Source organism: Serinus canaria, chromosome 7, assembly GCF_022539315.1.
Source record: "Serinus canaria isolate serCan28SL12 chromosome 7, serCan2020, whole genome shotgun sequence".
NCBI classification, from domain to species: Eukaryota; Metazoa; Chordata; class Aves; order Passeriformes; family Fringillidae; genus Serinus; species Serinus canaria.
This window is the reverse complement of record NC_066321.1, coordinates 4,995,822-5,014,257: the sequence shown is the minus strand read 5'-3', so window position 1 is coordinate 5,014,257 and position 18,436 is coordinate 4,995,822. Positions and strand designations below refer to the sequence as shown.

The 18,436-nt window shown below is 39.0% G+C and overlaps 1 protein-coding gene across 1 annotated transcript in view; it reads right to left on the bottom strand.

Annotated features, from left to right (window-relative positions):
* LRP1B (LDL receptor related protein 1B) overlaps positions 1-18,436 on the bottom strand; it is a 474,765-nt gene that overhangs the window by 15,932 nt on the left and 440,397 nt on the right. Inside the window, exons 84-86 of the mRNA XM_050976996.1 lie at positions 10,566-10,727; positions 6,346-6,520; positions 5,564-5,668 (exon numbers count right to left, since the gene is read on the bottom strand). Of these exons, the coding sequence (XP_050832953.1) occupies positions 5,564-5,668; positions 6,346-6,520; positions 10,566-10,727 (442 nt within the window). The remainder of the gene's footprint in view (positions 1-5,563; positions 5,669-6,345; positions 6,521-10,565; positions 10,728-18,436) is intronic.

Below are 18,436 nucleotides of genomic sequence, written 5' to 3'. Positions count from 1 at the left end.
TTTAGTGATGAGTTTATTTATGATAAACCTGCACAGCTGCATGTGCACTTAAATAAAAACTGTTCATATGGGAAGATTTTTCAACAGGAAAGGAATGTCTTGAGGAAGGCACAGCATCACAGGCACTTGAGCTGCAGGGGAGCTCCTCCATAAAGAGGAATGCACTCTTTTATTCCTGAGTTCTGGAATAAAATCTAAATCCCACCCCACACACAGGTGCTCATCCCCAAACCCTCCCCTCACCCAGTGTCTCTCTCCAGCCTCCTGGGTATAAAGCTGGAAACAACCTGGCAACACTGGACCAGGTTTCCCAGAAAAGCTGTGGCTGTCCCATCCCTGGAATGTCCAGGCCAGGCTGGGTGGGGCTCTGAGCAGCCTGTTCCAGAGGAAGGTGTCCCTGCCAGTGGCAGGGGGTGGGAACAAGGTCCCTTGTTTAAGGGACCTTTAAGGTCCCTTCCAACCAAAAGCATCCTAGGATTCTGTAAGATCATCTCTCCTGCTTGTTTCACTCCTGCAGGAGCTGCTTTTCCTCATTTATCCATATCTGCACTTCCAGGTGATAACTTTGTTATCTGTTTTAAGTAATTCCACACCTTGTTCTCTCCCCAGTTGTTCATGGTCCTTAACCTGTTACTTGACCAAAATTCTCCATTTAGAAATGAACTTAGAGATTCTTTCTCCACCCTTCACTTTGCAGTTTCCTCTGTTACCAAATTCAGGCTTTCCTCCAAGCTCCTGCATGGTCTGTGCCTTCTCATTAACTCCCCAGGATGACTTGTTCTTCACTACAGAGGAACTGATGTTTGTTCTAATATTGAAATACAACACACTTGGATCCCTCTGAACAGCTAGCACACCCAGCCACAGGCAACTAATGCAATGCTGTACTTTGTCTTCTGGTTTTTATATTTCTAGAATGCCTAAGGGGGTTGTGTAAGGGGTTATGATTTGATCACATTTATTTTCAGATAATAATAATAGAACACATCCATGTGCAGGTACAAATAACAATAGTAATACCAAAAAAAAAATGGAGTTTTAACAACATAGAGTTATGATGAAAGGATAAAAGAAACAAAGCTGAGAGAGAGCAATATTCTGTGCTAAAGATTCTGTAATGAAATTCTGCCCATTCAACAACCAGAGCCACTCTTCAGTACTTGAAAGTTTGAATTCTTTCCAGTTCTCTTCACTGGTATCATACAAGGTGTAATCTCTCTCCAAACCCTGCTTCTCTTGCAGGAATGAATATACAGGTGGGTAATTAGTGAGAAGGAAACAGAGACATAAATAAAGGTATTTATTTAAAGACAGAACAGATGGAATGAACAGTTTGTGAAAGACACAGAAAAAACATTTCCTGATTATTTCTCATATGAATCTGATCTGATCATTCCTTTTTTTACCAGGTGATTTGTGAATTTACTGGTGCAATTCAGGCATATCTCACATGCTTCTCCTGTTATGCACATCACACAGACCCCACCCATTAGTGAGCAGTACTAAAGAGATCCTTGAAAATGCAGTCTGGGAATACTGGGATGGCAGTACCTACACAGAAGATTTTGCTATTTTAAGACACCTTAAGTGGAACATTTTTCAGAAAAGGTCATTACCCCAAATCCTAACATTCTGAAATTCTCTCATAACCTCTGTATCTCAGCAAGAACAATAATGTGGGGGGGAGGGGGAATGTTAATCATCACATACCTAAAAATAAAGTGAAGAATTAATATTCTAGATTGCACAGGAGTCCAAAGAGAAATCACAGCACATTCTGCATATTTGAAACCATGACAGAGCTTTCACTGAAACTGGCAATAACCTTCATAAAACCTTCTTTTTTTTGCTGGCTTATATGAAGCCAGAGTAAGGCCTTAATTCATTCCTAAAATGGTTAGGTGAAAACCACAACTCCTCCTTCCAGAGTGCAACTGATATTTAGGTCATTTAGTGCATTCAACATTAAAAAGACACCTTGAGACAGGAAGATAAAATAAAAATGTGTGCTAGCAGTGCAGGCTGTTGAAAGGAGGGTCTATTCTTACAGGCTTAGAGTTGCTCTCTAATTATGGCTTTAGGATTGCCCTTTGGAACAGCTAAAGCTTACTCTCTACTGTCTTTACTGAATGATAATAAGGGCATGATTATGTGTAAAGTTTGCATTTTCAACTGATGCTGACTGTGAGGGAGAGCAGAGTTCCTGCTGAATGACAATAAACCCAGGCCTCTCCTATTTCTTCTAAAAATCACCCACTCCCCAGTTAGCGGCTGGTTTAGAAAAACATTGACCTGTGGACAAATGGCTTATGGAGCATTTGAGAGAAAAAGCAGGAAAGGAACATTCAGTATGTGACTTTACAGGCAGCAGTATGTTCTTACTGAATGATTCTGAAAACACAAGCTGATCCATGGAGATACAAAAAGTTCCAAGCACCCCTGGCCCACGCACTGCTGACCACTCCAAGCTCTTCCAACTCTAAGAAGTGGTGGTTAGGGCATTAATCTTGTTTCCAACTGATTGATGGTACCTCAAGCCAGAGAGTTTCATTGCATGAGAACAAAAAGCAACTGAGACCATGTTTTAAAAAAATTAGATTATTTACCCTAAGGGGTCACTGTCTTTGCTAGCTACCAGACACCCACATCACATCCCCTCAGCATTCAGTGTTTCCATAAACTTTTCACTAAGAGAAGTTTAAATCTGTGTGAATTTCACATTTTCTCCCAAGTCTAGGTCTTTGGTTCATGATTTCACTACTGACTTTTGCATCACAACCACTGAGTGAAGCTTGTTCATCTGACAGGTGTTTTGTCTCTCTGTACATCTGCCTTACAGGATTTTCAAAGACTAAGGTTGTTTCTTTCCTGATGAAGATTAAAATTTTCTCTTTAAGAAACAGACCTAAAATCCTTTAGAGAAGTAGAGAGTACAAATGTAATTTTCTTTTTTAACCAGAGGAGTCAATGTTATGATGTGGCTCATATACTTTTGTTTAAAAATTTCTCTTTTACAGCATTATTTCTATAAAATTAACAAGACTTAAAAATAAAAGCTTCATTCCTGAAGTAGCACCTAAATAGCTGTTCTGTTCCTTGCCCTGTTCAGAGAAGAAATAGGAAGTCAGACTACAGAACATGTGCAATATCACTGTTCACTAACTTTATGCTACGTAGGATTAACTTGGTAAAATATCTCAAAACATGAGCAGTAGAGCCAAAGTGGCATTTTCATTTTTTTCCAATTTATTTAGTAAAATAAAGCCTTTTATTTCTCCCTCTGATGATACACACACTCCAAATGTATTTTTAAATACACTCATCAGTGCAGCTCTCAAAGGGTAAGTGTGTATAATAGAAATGGTCCCCCAGATTGAGTATATATTGTGAAATGCATGTGAATGTGCATGACTCAAACCAATGAACCGTGGCCTGGAATGATGTCACAGAATGTGCAGCATTAAGTGGAAGGTTAAACCTACTTGCATCTCGGTTCATTAAACGTGGTTAAAGTGCAAATTCCCTCATTCTGACAGTAGTAATCACAAGGGTTCACTTTCTGGTCACAGCGCTGACTTTTAAACCCCACAGAGCATCTGCAGAATTTCAGTAAAATAGACCTACATGAATATTCTGCCTCGTGCTGGACAGATCTTCAACGCGTCACACACAACGACGGCAAGACACGCACACGTACACGGCACACACCCACAGCAGACACAACCAACATTTTCTTTTCATGGAAGGTCCATCTGACAACACTGAAAAGTTTGCTCTTGAGTGATGACCAAGCAGTTTTTAAAACAATAGGTCTATGCTGCCTGAAGGGATCTCAGAGTGTTGTTGTCAGATGGACATTTCTATTGACTGATGGTCATGACCATTTTCTTGGCATCGTTAGTGGTGTTGGGGTATGCTGCAGCATTTATGGATTGTAAATCCACACACAAATTAAAGCACAAAACTTTTTTTTTTTTTTTCCTTGAGATGCTATGGTGTTCCGTGTGAATTGAAAAAGAATATAAAAAATTTATAAGAAAAAATATATAATGAAAAGTCACAAGCTTCCAGAATAGGTGTTTAGGCAAATGAATCACCAGGCTTAGTCAGCATATTTGGGCCTTACATTTCACAGCTATGATACTCTGCTTTTGTCAGGATTTATCAGTCTCTAGTCCTCAACTAAAAACATTTAAGGAGGCACAAATAACAGGCAAAATGGTAAATCTAGGGAAAAAATAATAATGAAAGATAAAAATAAGCACTTAAAATATTTCCAAGTGAATGAGGGCTACCATGCAAAACTAAATGATGTTGTCTTCAGCCCTGAACCTGCAAACACACCAACAATTTTTCAGTGGTAGTGCCACTACAATTGTGTGTCCTTTTTCTCAAGCAGAAGTGTCTCACAGGGAGGAGCCCTTGGCCCATCTCTTCCACTGGTCAGACTAACAAAATCTAGACATTTATGAAACTCCTTTGAGAGTCTGAATAAAACTCTCTTTCAAGATCAGCTGCATCAACAAAATGAAGGAATGGCTTTGTCTTTATTCACAAAGTTGTGGTGCCAGATCCCTTGGGGCAACAATTTGTTTATGTCACCCAGGGAATGAGACACTTATGTTCAATTCTGTCTTCCAACACCTCTCTCTTCCAGCCTGGAGGATGCTCTGAGCTCCAGGTTGTTTGTGTGGAAGAAGTGGAAGACCATTGTGAAACTAATATTTTATAGAAATAAATTAAAAATAAATAAATAAATAAAAATACTAGGTAGCTCAAAATAACTGAGAGCAGGACAGAAATTAATTTCTTGCTACAGTGACTACTTCAGTATTTTATATTGAGCACTACTTCAGTATTTTGTATTGAGCAGCTGAAAAAGAAGATACACCATAGCTCTCAAGAAAGGAGTAGAATGTAAGCTTTTCTGCTTGCAACAGTATTTCACTTCTAAGCTACAAAATACCAATTCCTTTTTCTTTTTATATCTGAGCTTAAGAAAAGCACCCTGAATTACTCTCTTGACCATGACACAGGAGGGAGAGCACAATCTCACCCCAGAACAGCCACAGTACTCTGGGCAGCAGGAAGGTTAGGGCAGAAACATGAAATACATGAGCATATCTCCATAAGGGAAATAACACTGACATGATTTTTCCCATTCTCCAGCTATCAGGAGAGAGGTTTTGCCTCCAAATCTGACCATCTCTGTAGGAAAAACAGACTTAATCCACCTCTGAGAAGCAGAACAGGCAATCCCGAGTTTCCATTCCAGGAAAAAATGCCTGAACAGACCTAAAATTACTGTAAGTCTCCAAAGATATATCTTTGTATCTATATGCATTCACAATGGAGCCCTTAGCTCTAAATTTTCAACACACATTTTGCAAAAAGGTATGCAAAGTATGAGGTTACACAAACAGCTAGAAAACAGTGTACATTGAAACTGCAAGCAGCACATTATTCATCCTAGAGAGACCAAAAATGCAGAAACATGCATAATAATTGTATTATTTGTGGTCACACAGGCATTGTAATGATCTGCAGGAGGCAGGATACTCACAGACAGACAGGTATATTTGTCTCTGGGTCCAGCTGACAGGTGCCACCATTGTAGCAGTAGCCATCACACAGCTGACAGGTGGAGGCAATTTTTCCATTAGTGCAACTGCCATGGTCCAAAAAAAAAAAAAAAAAAAAAAAGCAAAAGCAAAGTGTAATCAGTATTTCAGAAAATCTGAGCATTTAATTGTAAAAATCTGTATTTTAATATATAAGTATTATAAGTATTTTATACTTATATTACTATATATAATACTATATTTTATACTTTTAAGATCTACTGATTGAAAATATCCTAGGTTTCTGGTTTGAAAATCTAACACAGGCAATAGATTATTGCACAATATATATTTAATCTTTCTTTTAATGAAAATAAATTATTATAATACAAAACAATCGCTCAGCAATAGAGCAGCACATGTTACCTATGCCTCCAGCAGTATTTAGTGTGTTTCAGTCACTGTCACAGATAAAGCAGAATTTTCAACAGTGAAGAACAAAGAAAAACTTTCAACAGTTAGAACTCCATTGCTAACTTGATTAATTTCAGTGTTTCCAAGTGAAAAGCCATTCACTGTGCTTCCTCCAGTGAGGAGTGCTCCACAAGTTGGTTTGGAAAGCCAGGAGCCAGAGGGTTTGGTACGGGCAGGAGCCACACAGAGGAACTGATGTGACGCGACCACACCAGGACAAACTACGGCGCGAGAGATGTCAAGGACAACGCAAAAAAAACGCTGTTAAACGTGGGATTGAGACAAAACCTCTGTCCCCCCACACACTCACTTGCACAGAACGTCACTGCTGTCCTTGTTTGTGATGCAGTGTCCCCCGTGGCAGCGGGAGCACTTGTCCACCTCGCACTTGGGGCCCTCGAAGCGCGCGGGGCAGACGCACTCCACGCGGCCGTCGGCAGAAATCGTGCACGACTCGGAGTTCACGCAGTAGTGGTGGCAAACATCTGGAACAGCACCGGGCCTAATCACTAACGGGCATTAGGGAGTGTTATAGAAATAAATAATACCCTGCTTTCATGTTTTGAAAGGTACTGCAATAAAAACAAAATGGAAACTGAAGCTGGTGGCTCACTGGCAAGCACAGGAATCGCGAATACCCCGTAAACAGATATATAATATATTAACAATGTAATCTTGGGAAGGGAAATGCAAGTATAAACTCATAAGAGGTTTTTTGTTTTTTTTCCCCTTTCTAGTTGTCTAACCATTTATGGCATCATTCCACATAATATAAAGACTCCTGCTGAGAAAAGCAGAGCAATGTTAATGTATTTAATGGGACGTTGGCTGAATAAAAATCTTCTGATACATTCACATTACCATTAACATCATTATGCCAAACTGAAATTGAAACGATATTTTGAAATAATTAAGTTTTATTTTCATTTATCCACATATTAAAATTTCATGAAGTTCTAATAATATTAAGAATCCATAAGTTCTACAAAGTACTACAAACAGCATAAGCTTCACAGAGTGTGAAAAACCCCATTATGGTATTTAACTCTTTAAATGCCCATAAGACTGAGATTTCAAGTAGTGAATACTTTGACTCTTCAGAACCACCAGTAACTGTCTCAGTTTTCATCCCTTTCAAAAAATCAAATTGCCTAACTGAAGAAGCTTCCAAGGGCCACAAAATACTGGCATCCTAACATTGTGGGTAATTTTTATTTATGTGGTAGTGACAACTTTATGTCGTGGTTTGTTTTTTAATTTAAAGTCATCATTTAAGCTCCTTAATGGGCAGGGACACCTTCCACTATCCCAGGCTGCTCCAAGCCCCATCCAACCTGGCCCTGAACACTTCCAGGGATGGGGCAGCCACAGCTTCTCTGGGCAACACTTGTGAGGATATCTCAAAGCCAGAAACACATTTTGGCAATGTTACTCTGTGCTGCTTTTCCTCCTCTCCAAGGAATGAGTACTGCTGGAAGAGTTTTGCTGAGGGACAGAGCGTGGCTGTTGGAGAAGTTGTTTCTCTTTGAATGTTCATTTTATGTCTCCACTGTCTGTGCAGGCTGTAGGCTCAGCTGCTTAAGGAATTAGCAACAAGAGTAGCTTAAAAAATACTGAATGAAGTTGTTGATTGTTTCTTGTTCCCCAGCTCCAGGTATGGAATGGCAATTTGCAGCAGGGGGCCTGTTTTTGGAACAAAAACTACTGCAGTTTGAAAGCTAATACTGAGAGTGATTTTATGCAAGTGCAGTGCAAGGGGCACATGTTTGCAGGTACATTATGATAAAAAAACCTCCAAAACCAAAAAAAACCACAAATATGTAGGAGTAGGAAGGACATATGTCAAAACAATTATTAGGTGTTAGGATTGATTGCAGCCACAAACACCTATAGTCATCTGCAGTATCTAAAATGTTTATGCTACATTTGGGTTGAAATCACACAAAATTATTTCTTTTTCCTCCTATAAAAAGGGATTTCAGTTTCAGAGAAAGTCACAGCTTGTGGGATCACCATATTCACTTTGAATCACTGTAACTGCATGAAAATGTTTCCTATTTTTAAGGTAGTTTGGGCCTTAAATGATACATGAAATGAACTTTAGCTACTCTGTGTGTCTTTTTTCTGGAATTTAAAACAGGGAGCTACATTCAAATACATCAGATTTATGTGTGTTTAATAACATGCACAGTGTTAGTAGAATTCTATGTAAATTCAGTCACTTAAATTTATTTCAGCCATGCCAGCGCCTTGACACGGAGCTCTCATTTAGGTTATTAGCCCTTCTGTGAACTAATCACAGGAGAAACTCTGCATTGGGTAATTGGAGGCCATGAGTGTGGGGAAAATGAGGTCTTTGCAAGCTGGTAATTCTGCAAGCAAATGTCTTCTCCCTGCCATAAAACCCTACTAATAATATTTTAAGCTTGGGAGCAGGAGTAAAATACCTAGACACATTCATGTGTCACCCTTTGCATATGAACTACCTTCAACCACAGCAAAGACAGACTGAAAAAGATGTCTGGGAGGCAACCAATCTTTGCAATAATGCCATGTTAATGTATTCCAACTGGCATACAAAGTGAAGGTAATTAATAAAGCAAAACATCATTCACATGTGTGAATAAAGGAAAAAAAAATATATGGCTTTGTATACTCATTATTAACTGTAGACTGGTATAATATCACAAAAATTATTGGGCAGCAAAAAATACTCTAAAAGATTGGATGACTTTCTTTTCCCCCAAAAAGACTTAAGTTTTAAACCAGCAAAAGGTGAATTTTATTTTGTATTTTATAAAGTCTCTGAGTCTCTGTATCGTGGCAGTTTCCCAGACAATCCAAATCTGATAATAAGCACTGTTTAAAAAGTACCCCTAAATTCCTGAATTTACATTTAAATTAATTCTCTTGAAAAAAAAAAAAAATGTTTGCAGAAGCATTCAACTAGAAACAATTTGTTTGGTTTTGGGTAAGCCTCAAGTAAATATTTTTCCTTAATCTGTGTGTCTGTCTGTGCATGATTTATGTGCTATACTATTTTCAAATACCCAATTGTGTTTGCAGATACTTATTTGTGGATTCATGCAGTTTGTTTAATACCAAGGGGGAGAGAATCACAATTACTGCTGGTTTTCCATTCAAAGGTTTCAATTTATTTCATAGTCTCCCAACTGGAAATATATTCAGTTTACTCCAGTACAAATCCCATTAAAGATACACTATCCCTTTCCTTGTCTGACAGACCTTTCTCTAAAACTAAATACTTTTTTATATTGCAGATAATTCTAAACCAGACCTTTATAACAGCTAATTTCCCATCCCTCTTTTTCTTAAATCAAGCCTTCTTCAGCAAATTCACTGAAGGTATAGAGGAGATGATGGCTTTCACATTTAATGCTCTCTGACAAGCACTATGACAGCCTACCAAGGCTAAGACAGTCCTTGCCTTTAGAATGTTACAGTCAAAGAAAAGCAGGAGCAGAAACAAGGAGATGATTAAAAAACATCATTCAGATCTCAGTACAATAATTTGTTCTAACTTAAGGAAGGTTGCTTGTAAATCATCATTTTTGAAAAGACATTGGGAAGACAAACTGCTGTTTTAAATGAGTGACCAAATCAAGAAATTCAAGGTTACGTTAAAATGTCTTGAGTTACTGAAAAGAGATAATGAAAGAAAACAAAAGCATGGCAAGGAAATAAATATAAATGAAGTAAGAGCAAAATGCCTACTAGGTGATAATCTACTTTTCTTACTCCTCTGTTAAAGAAGTGAAAAATTAGAGGACATTGCAGAAAGTGAGTAGAGCCTTTCTAAGTGCATGGAAACCTTCAGAAAACTATCTCAATGAGAAGAGACTGATGAGCCAGTGGAATGAAAAAACAGGGAGAGAATCAGATCCAAAAGACAGAACCTAAGTCCTGAGAATTAAACAAGACTAACATTCAGAAATCCTTTACAATTCCAACACCAGGATGGGGCAGAAACCATACTCAGGATGATCTTTGAGCAAGCTGAAGGAAAACACTGGGAAACTCAAAGCTATCCTCAAGGTGCTGCTTGCTGGGGTTAGAAATCAAAAACAAAGGTAACAGGAAGAGTTTAAAAGACTTTTTTTGTCTGCAAAGATTAGGGACACCAGAAGGTTCTTTAACCAACTCTGTCAATTCATTACCAGCTTAACAAAACACATGACAAGTTGTAGTAGAAGATTTTAACACAATTTTCTCATGGCTACCGACAGAGTCATCTGTCTTGTACCACTCCACTCTACGGCTTATTCATGAAAATACCAATAAATCATTCCTAAAAAAGCTCTTGTAGAAAGGGAGAAATCTGCTCAAAGATCACCTGAATACACCAGATGACATTGCCTCAGCAGCACGAACAACATCATAAAAAAACAACGGCGGGAAAAAAAAACAACGGCGGAAAAAAAAACCCGATCGCCCACGCGAGCTTTAAACTTCCAATGCGTGGAGCTCTTCCCACGAACCCAGATGGAATGATTTGTGGAGATTACTCACAGTACTGGCACCTGTCTCCTGTGTACTCGGGCAGGCAGGCACAGAAGGGCTGGTTGCCAGCAGTGACACTGCAGGTGCCCCCGTTCTGGCAGAAGCGCTCGCACACGCTCTGGTTGCAGCGCGGCCCCGTAAATCCCAGGGCGCAGCTGCAGGTCGGCCGGCCTGTGCAGAACAGAGAAAGCTATTTTATGATAGGAATAAATACAAATTGAAACAATAATCAGCATTTTCTCATCACAGGTTTATTGTAAGAGCAGGAGGTTTCAGTGTTCCAGCCCAACTGTGTTTCTCTGTATGTTGAGAGAACGCGCCTTTGTAAACATTGCTTGAATGCAGAACTTTTGAAAAACTAAAGAGTCTGGGAGTTGTGGGCATTCAAAAACAATCTGTGCATTTTTACGCTTGTGCGTGTGCAGTCACTGACTCTTTTATGAAAAAAAGGTCATTATTTAAAATATACAATTGTCATCATGATATTTTCTGAAAAATCCCTTCACCAGGATTTTCCTCTTAAGAAGCTGAGAAGCCTCAGAAAAGAAATGTAAACAATAATTATCTGATTGCTTGGAATGTGGTTTGGAGGTTGCTTACCAACAGGTGCATCTTTGATTGGTTCTCTGTAAATTGTTTTTAATTAATGGCCAACCCCAGTCCAGCTGTGTCAGGACTCTGGTCAGTCACAGGTTTTTATTATTCATTCTTGTCTAGCCTTGTGATGTCTCATTTCTCTTTCTTTAGTATAGTTTTAGTATACAATTTCTTTTAATATAATATCATAAAATAATACATGAGCCTTCTGAGAACTTGGAGTCAGATTCTCATCTCTCACCTCATCCTGGGGACCCTCACAACACCACAACACACAATCATTTCAAAGGTGGTCCTAAGCAGGAATTTAGGATATGATTGAACTCTTCAAGTCATCCTGCCATGCTGGGTTCCTCCTGTTGCAGAGGATAACTGTGTGATCACCACTGGTGTCTGTTCAGAGTGCACTACTTTATTCTTAAATCTATAAACCTTGATATATAATCACAAGAAAAACAAATATTTACTAATAGCTACGCTTTACAGAACAATTTTTAATAAGCCTCAAGTATCTGTGCCTGTTTTGTGTTGTTGGTCTCCAGATAATGGAGACTGTTACACAAAAATTGCTGTCTGGCATCAGGCCAAAGATGCCTGTAACATCAATATTCAATGTCTGAAAAGCAGTTAACACTTGGGGATAAACATTGCACACAATGAGCTCCTACTCTACAGCTTCTTTTCAAAGGATTTTAAAATAGCCTTTAAAACCCAATGCATTTTCATCCTATGATTCTTCTCTATTGTAGTTTTCCCATTTTTTTTCCTTATCTAAACCTCAGGTCTAAAGGATTTATAGCTTTGTTACAATTCCACTGCTTTATTAAACCCTTCCACTTTCCCATCTTATTTTCTTAAGGCTTATCTTCTTTAAAACAAACTTCTAGATCCCATTAATGTTTTTCCATCTCCTGACTTTGCTTTTTTATCTCACTTATAATCTTCAGGTAAATGACTTGATGTGTCCAACCAGCCATCTCCCTTCCCACTTCCTAATAAACTATTCTCATTCTTGATTATCTCTTGCAAGACACTATTTTTCCCTCATCTTCCTCTTCGCTTTCATTCAGCTTTAAGAATTCCCCTAAATTTATGGAGAACAAAGTTTAACACTTTTATTTTTCCTGGCTTCCCAGGAAGGAAAGACATGAAGATTAAGCAGGACTTGAGGACCCTTCTGAAATAGAAGGGCAGACAAGACAGGTTGGAATAAGATGAGCGTTAAGGTTCCTTCCAACCCCAAACATTTAATGATTTGGTGTTAATCAAGTTAACTACATAATGTACTGCATGTGTGATACAGAATCACTGCACTGGAATTACAGGCATAAACAGGAAAAATATCCTCTCAGATTTTACCACTGGCAACCCAATGCAGCCATTTTCCCACTTGCCTCCAGATGTTCACCACAGCTGCATCTGAAACTGAGATGTGCAACCCTGCTTACCTTGCTGGTCTTTCTTCTCCACTAAGCTGGCTGTGTTACTGAGGAATTAAGGTTAAATAGGGTATTCCACAAACCCCACAATTTGATTTTTCTTCTGGTCTGCCTTTTATTTAATCCTGTGCAATCATTTAATATCAAATCCTTTGGAGAATTTTTCAATGCAAGAGAAGCACCCAAATTTTGTCTCCTCTCTCTGCCTCATGAAGAATGATTTATTCAATCTTTTTCCTTCACTTCTTGCCCTTCTAACACGACACACTTCATGTAATTCTTCTCTGTGTTTTCTATTTTAAGCCATGCTAATTTAAAGTGTTTTGCAAATCATCCTAAGGGCCATGAGATCAGTTAGTCTCTTTCTCTAATGAGTACAGCAGGAACAAAACCATTGACCTAAAAATAGCTCCAACTCCTTTAATATGCATCAGCCTGGTTATTCATATCTGTCCCCTGTGATATAAACATTAAATCAAAGATGTTGAACTCAGATGTTAGCACACATTCAACTTGTTTTTCCCCGTGTATACAGATGTATTTAAATTCCTGCCCCCAAGACAGGGGGTTTCACATAATCCTTCATCTGAAGCAGTGTTTCAGTAAAAAAAAAAAAGATAAAATAGTGATAGAACATAGATCTGGAGGTCTGAAATCAGTTTTCATTATAAATACTCCTCTATCTGTTAAAAGGATGAGACAATGATATTTTTCTAGTTCATAGAAAAGATTATTCTGTTCTTTACTAAAGTAGACTTATAAATATGCCAAACTGCTGACAACTAAATGAAAATTTAATACAGTATAGCCCAAGCCCCATTTTTGTCACTCAATTGAACATGACTTTCAGTAATGTTAACAGTCCATTGCCTATTTATACACAGACTGTTGACAGCAGAAATAATACTGATAATGACATTTTCATTTGCCTTATTCTCATAAATTATTTCCGATACCAAAAAAAATGGTTCCAAGAACAGTTTAACAAAACTGCAGCATTAAACAATGCCAAGAGGTTTTGTATCATGGAATGAGAGCACAGATTTATGTTTGCAAAGGAAACAGTCGTGTGACCAAGCTGTCACATAACCCAGCTAGCAGAAACTGCAGGATGAGCTCATGCACAGGGAGCTCCAGCACCTTCTCTGGCCATCAAATCTCAGGGTTAGAACTCTACAGACACACAGTTAAAACTCCCTCTGAATCCTTGACCATCACCACCAAAGAAAGATTCACAACTCATTAGCATGTAGAAAAATATTCACAAGGAAATGGTTTATAGAAGGTTAAACTGCTTCAAATGCGGAACAGAATTTAGTGGAATAAAGAAGAATATATTCTGGTGACTCTGAGGCATAAGTTATCTTCAGCAGTAGGATATGAAAGACTAGATGAAATTTTTGACATAGAAATTAAATGGAGTTTTTCCCCTTCTTACAAAAAAATAAATAATTCAAACAGAAAAAAAAGATACCAGGGAATAAAATCTTTCAATGTTCAATTAGGTTTGGACACAGAGGCTGCAGTTACTGCTGGTTTGTCAATTTAATTTTCTACATAATAACTATAATTTATAATAAGTATATATAATAGTTAATAACTTTTTAGTTATTAAATAGTTTAATAACTTTTTTCTATATAATAACTTTTCAAATAAACTTCAAAAATTGCTCAGAAAAATCCTGGGTTACTTACTCTGTAATATGTGGGTGACTTCTTTTGGGGATTCATTCATACATCTTAAGCTTATATTTATATATATTTTGCAAGAATTAGAATTCTAAGGAGATCAATTTTCATTCGTGGTATTGCCTAAGCAACAGAGAAATGCTCTGGATTTACAGTAAGAAAATAAAATTTTAAAAAATTAAAAATAATTAAAACCTATGTCAATAGCATTATTTTTGTAAGCTTTCTACAAGTTTTGAAAAATGAGATCATCCAGATGAATGTCTTGACCAAAACCTACATTATTAATTTCTTCCAGTCACTGGTAAATCCACTACCAGCAATGTGTGTTTTGAAGCTGTTATGTGTGAATATGCACAATTAATTTCAATATTTAACTTGCTGTCACTATTAAAGAAAAGGAGGTGGCTCTACATGAGCTTTCTGCAGGCAATATCATCTTGTCCTTTGGAGTTGTCATCAGCAGTCTGTGGGAATCACAATAATTCATTTCTGTGTGGCTGATGAACCATAATTAGCTGTACTGAAACAATAGGAGTGGAGAGAAGCTGCATTATTGAAGATAATTAGTAGGTGAGCTGATTGGGATCTACCCCAACAGACACAAAGTCCCTCTGTGTGATTGGAAAGGAGAAAATAACAATTTCTAAATATCTCCGAGTAGTCTCAGGGACTGCTCTTTCCAGGGTTGGTGCTGGTGGTTCTGCTGGGATCAGCTCCAGGGAAACATCACCCTCGTGCTGCCCACAGCACCTTGGGAAACTCCTGGGACTGATGGGGCATCAGCAAAACAGCTTCTTCACTGCCAGTGTTTCCAGCAGGCACCAAATCACCTTGTTTTGCTCATAAAATAGAATAAAAAATAACACCTGCTTCATACACAATGATTCTTTCAGACTATTTCATGCATTTTCATTTAAAGGAAAAACTTATTTTTTTTCACTCATTTTGATACAAAGATCACAATTCTGTATGATTAGACACACCTTAGACAATCAGCAAACTATTCCTGCAATACTTTTACTTTAAACTACATGGAGAAACAAAGTGTGCTTTTATGGCAACAGTGACTTTTGTTGCCCAAATTCCCATTAATTTGGCTTACTGGAAAGTGTTCATTATTACACCCAAACTTTTAATTACATGTCTCAGATGTATACTTTTAATTAACTGATGACATTTTCTTTGTTCAATTATTGTAGTTCAATACAACTGTCGTAAACTTATAAATTTTAATTAAAGCTGCTCCAATCTCTGGCTATATAACATTCACATCGGAATTTGCCAAAAGGCTTAGCAGTAAGTAAGCCAACAGTGAATAATCCCTGAATTGCCAGTGGGATTTGTTTAACAAATTAACATTTGTGTGCAGATAATGAGGTTCTACAACTTAACACATCCAGCAAAGATTTAGCACAATCATGTTTTAAAAAAATTAGTAATACTCTGCAATTTGCTTAATTAGTTATCACATTACTATTCTGTATTAGGTGGGGAAGGAGAAGAGGATTTACACATTCACTAGAACACACACATTCACCAGAAGAGTATTTCGTGTGCTGCATCCTTTTATTTGGATCAGAATATGAAGCAAGGTTCATTCCCAGGAAATCTCCTCATTTTTTGAGCCAGAAATGATCAGTAAGGAAATCCCCTGACTCCTGGGGGAAGCTTCGAGCTGTGGGGACACTTTGGAAGCATCATCTCATGAGGCTAAAATTGCTGGCAGCCCCTAAGCTCTCCAGAGGCCACGAGTACAAAATGACCCTTGTGAGACTGACTGCATCAAAGCTGTTAGAATAAAATGTCAGAATTGACAAGGGCAAATCAAGCCTCCAAGAAAGAGAGGGTCAAAAAAGCTGAAATGATCACAGGTCATTTGTGTTTTGCAGATGGGTTTAGATTGGCACTGGTACACCTATGGCTTCTGAAACTTCCAGAGGAAAAATCGTCATCATTTTGAACAAAAATGCACTTTAAGAAAAGGCAAAGTTGGGAAAACATGTAGAACTTGATTGCATGAGTTTAGCAGGTCAGTTTGGTGAGTCAGATGTATAATGGATCAGAAGGATGACTGCTGCTTGTTGGGGAGGTGTTTGTGAGCACAGACAGCAACAGCACAGCAGATCAAAGTCAAATGATACTGAGCTGACTTAATTTTAATCTTATACTTCACAGAGATGGAGGGAGTTCTTTACCAAAATCAGTTTGCAATATACCTATTGGAGCACAGGGATTTAAAGGATGTGGCACTTGTAGACCTGGTTTAGTGGGGACCTGGCAGAGCTGGGTTAAGGGCTGGGCTCAACCTCAGAGGTCTTTTCCAGTCTTAAAGATTCTATGATTTTATTTCTTTCAGACTGATCAACCTGGAAGGACAAACTACAAATCTAGACAAAATACAATGCTGAAGTTCTAAAACCATTAATGAGAAACAGCAATTCCTGGTAATAAGGAAAGTTTTCATTCCTGCGTGTAGAAATGTGCAAGACTACAGTAAGGACAGACTAACAACTCTCACTTGAGCCTGGCACAGCAGCTCAGCTCTGCCTGGAAGGCTGAGACAGGGAGAAGCCTGGTCTGGATTTCACACCTTCAGTCCAACCTCAGAGGGCTTGTCCATGCCCTGGGGCTAAAAGTGCCCTGCCCAGTTCAAGGGCTGTGTATCCGACTGGAAAGACAAAATGGTTGCTGCAAAAACACTTGAGGAATTAAGCTTGCTTGGTTTAATGACATTTTTTCAATGCTTTTGGGGTGTCCAGTGTAACTTCTCTCTGTCAAACATGTAACAGCCTTAGTACATCATGGGCTAGATTAAACTGTGAGAAGGGGCATCTCTCTGGCATGCTAGTTTGTTTCAGCACCACAGGATTTATGGACTGATAGAGATAAGAAATACAGCCTGATAAGAAATAGAGATTTCCTCTTCATAGAGTATTTACCAGGTCCAGGGGCTAGGCATGCAAGGAAGATGAGATGCACATCAACCTGAACATTTTATCTGGAATATTGGATGGAGTCACTGTGATTTAGAAAGATACAAGGTCTTTTTTCCATATTTCCAGCACATGAAAGTTATGGTGTGGGCTCCAAGGCACAGCTACCCTCATGAATTGGAAATGGCAGACAGGACATCTGGTTAACTTGAAATATGGCTGTTAAAAATTTGATGAAACTAAAGGGAGCCAGCACAGCAGAAGAATACTCCTATCAGTGGGTGTGCACAGGTACAGCCATGAGAGCCAGCTCTGTGCTGGTCTCAGCTCTTAAAGGCACTCTTTGCTCATGTGTGCTACAGTAAACCTGTTAAAGGTTCAGATTCCCCCAAACCAGGCAGCTGAACAATGAAATGTGGACTGTGGTGCCACCCATGCTGGCTCTCCTGATGCACTTTAGTGCAGACACATCATTCCATTTGGGACCAAGCATCAGGCTAATTCCTTCCTCCTCAGGCTGATTCCTTCCTCCCCAGGCTGATTCCTTCCTCCCCAGGCTGATTCCTGCCCTCCCCAGGCTGATTCCTGCCCTCCCCAGGCTGATTCCTGCACTCCCCAGGCTGATTCCTGTCCTCACCAGGTTGATTCCTGCACTCCCCAGGCTGATTCCTTCCTCCCCAGGCTGATTCCTTCCTCCCCAGGCTGATTCCTGCCCTCCCCAGCCTGATTCCTTCCTCCCCAGCCTGATTCCTTCATCCCCAGGCTGATTCCTGCCCTCCCCAGGCTGATTCCTGTCCTCCCCAGGCTGATTCCTGCCCTCCCCAGGCTGATTCCTCCCCCAGGCTGATTCCTGCCCTCCCCAGGCCCATTTTAAGAATTCAACAAAGTGTTCTGTAGACCTTGCTCATATCTTGCCTCTACCCACTGGTGGTAAAACCCTACTCCAGTAATTGTTTTAGCAAGGCTGAGAGATTTCAGAGGCTGGATTTAGCAAATGAAAATTAAAAATATCCATGTGGTAGCATAGCTGTGTGAGCACAGCAAGTGTGAGCTGCCTGGGAGAGGGAAAACAAACTGCTGGAGGTGAGTGAGCCCTGTGGCTACTGCCAAAAAAAAAAGGATTAAATAAAACCCTGGGGTCTCTGCAGGACTCACAACAGAGCTGAGTTCCAGGAGCCAAGTTATTAATTTTATTAAGCCTTTTAACCCCACAAAAGAA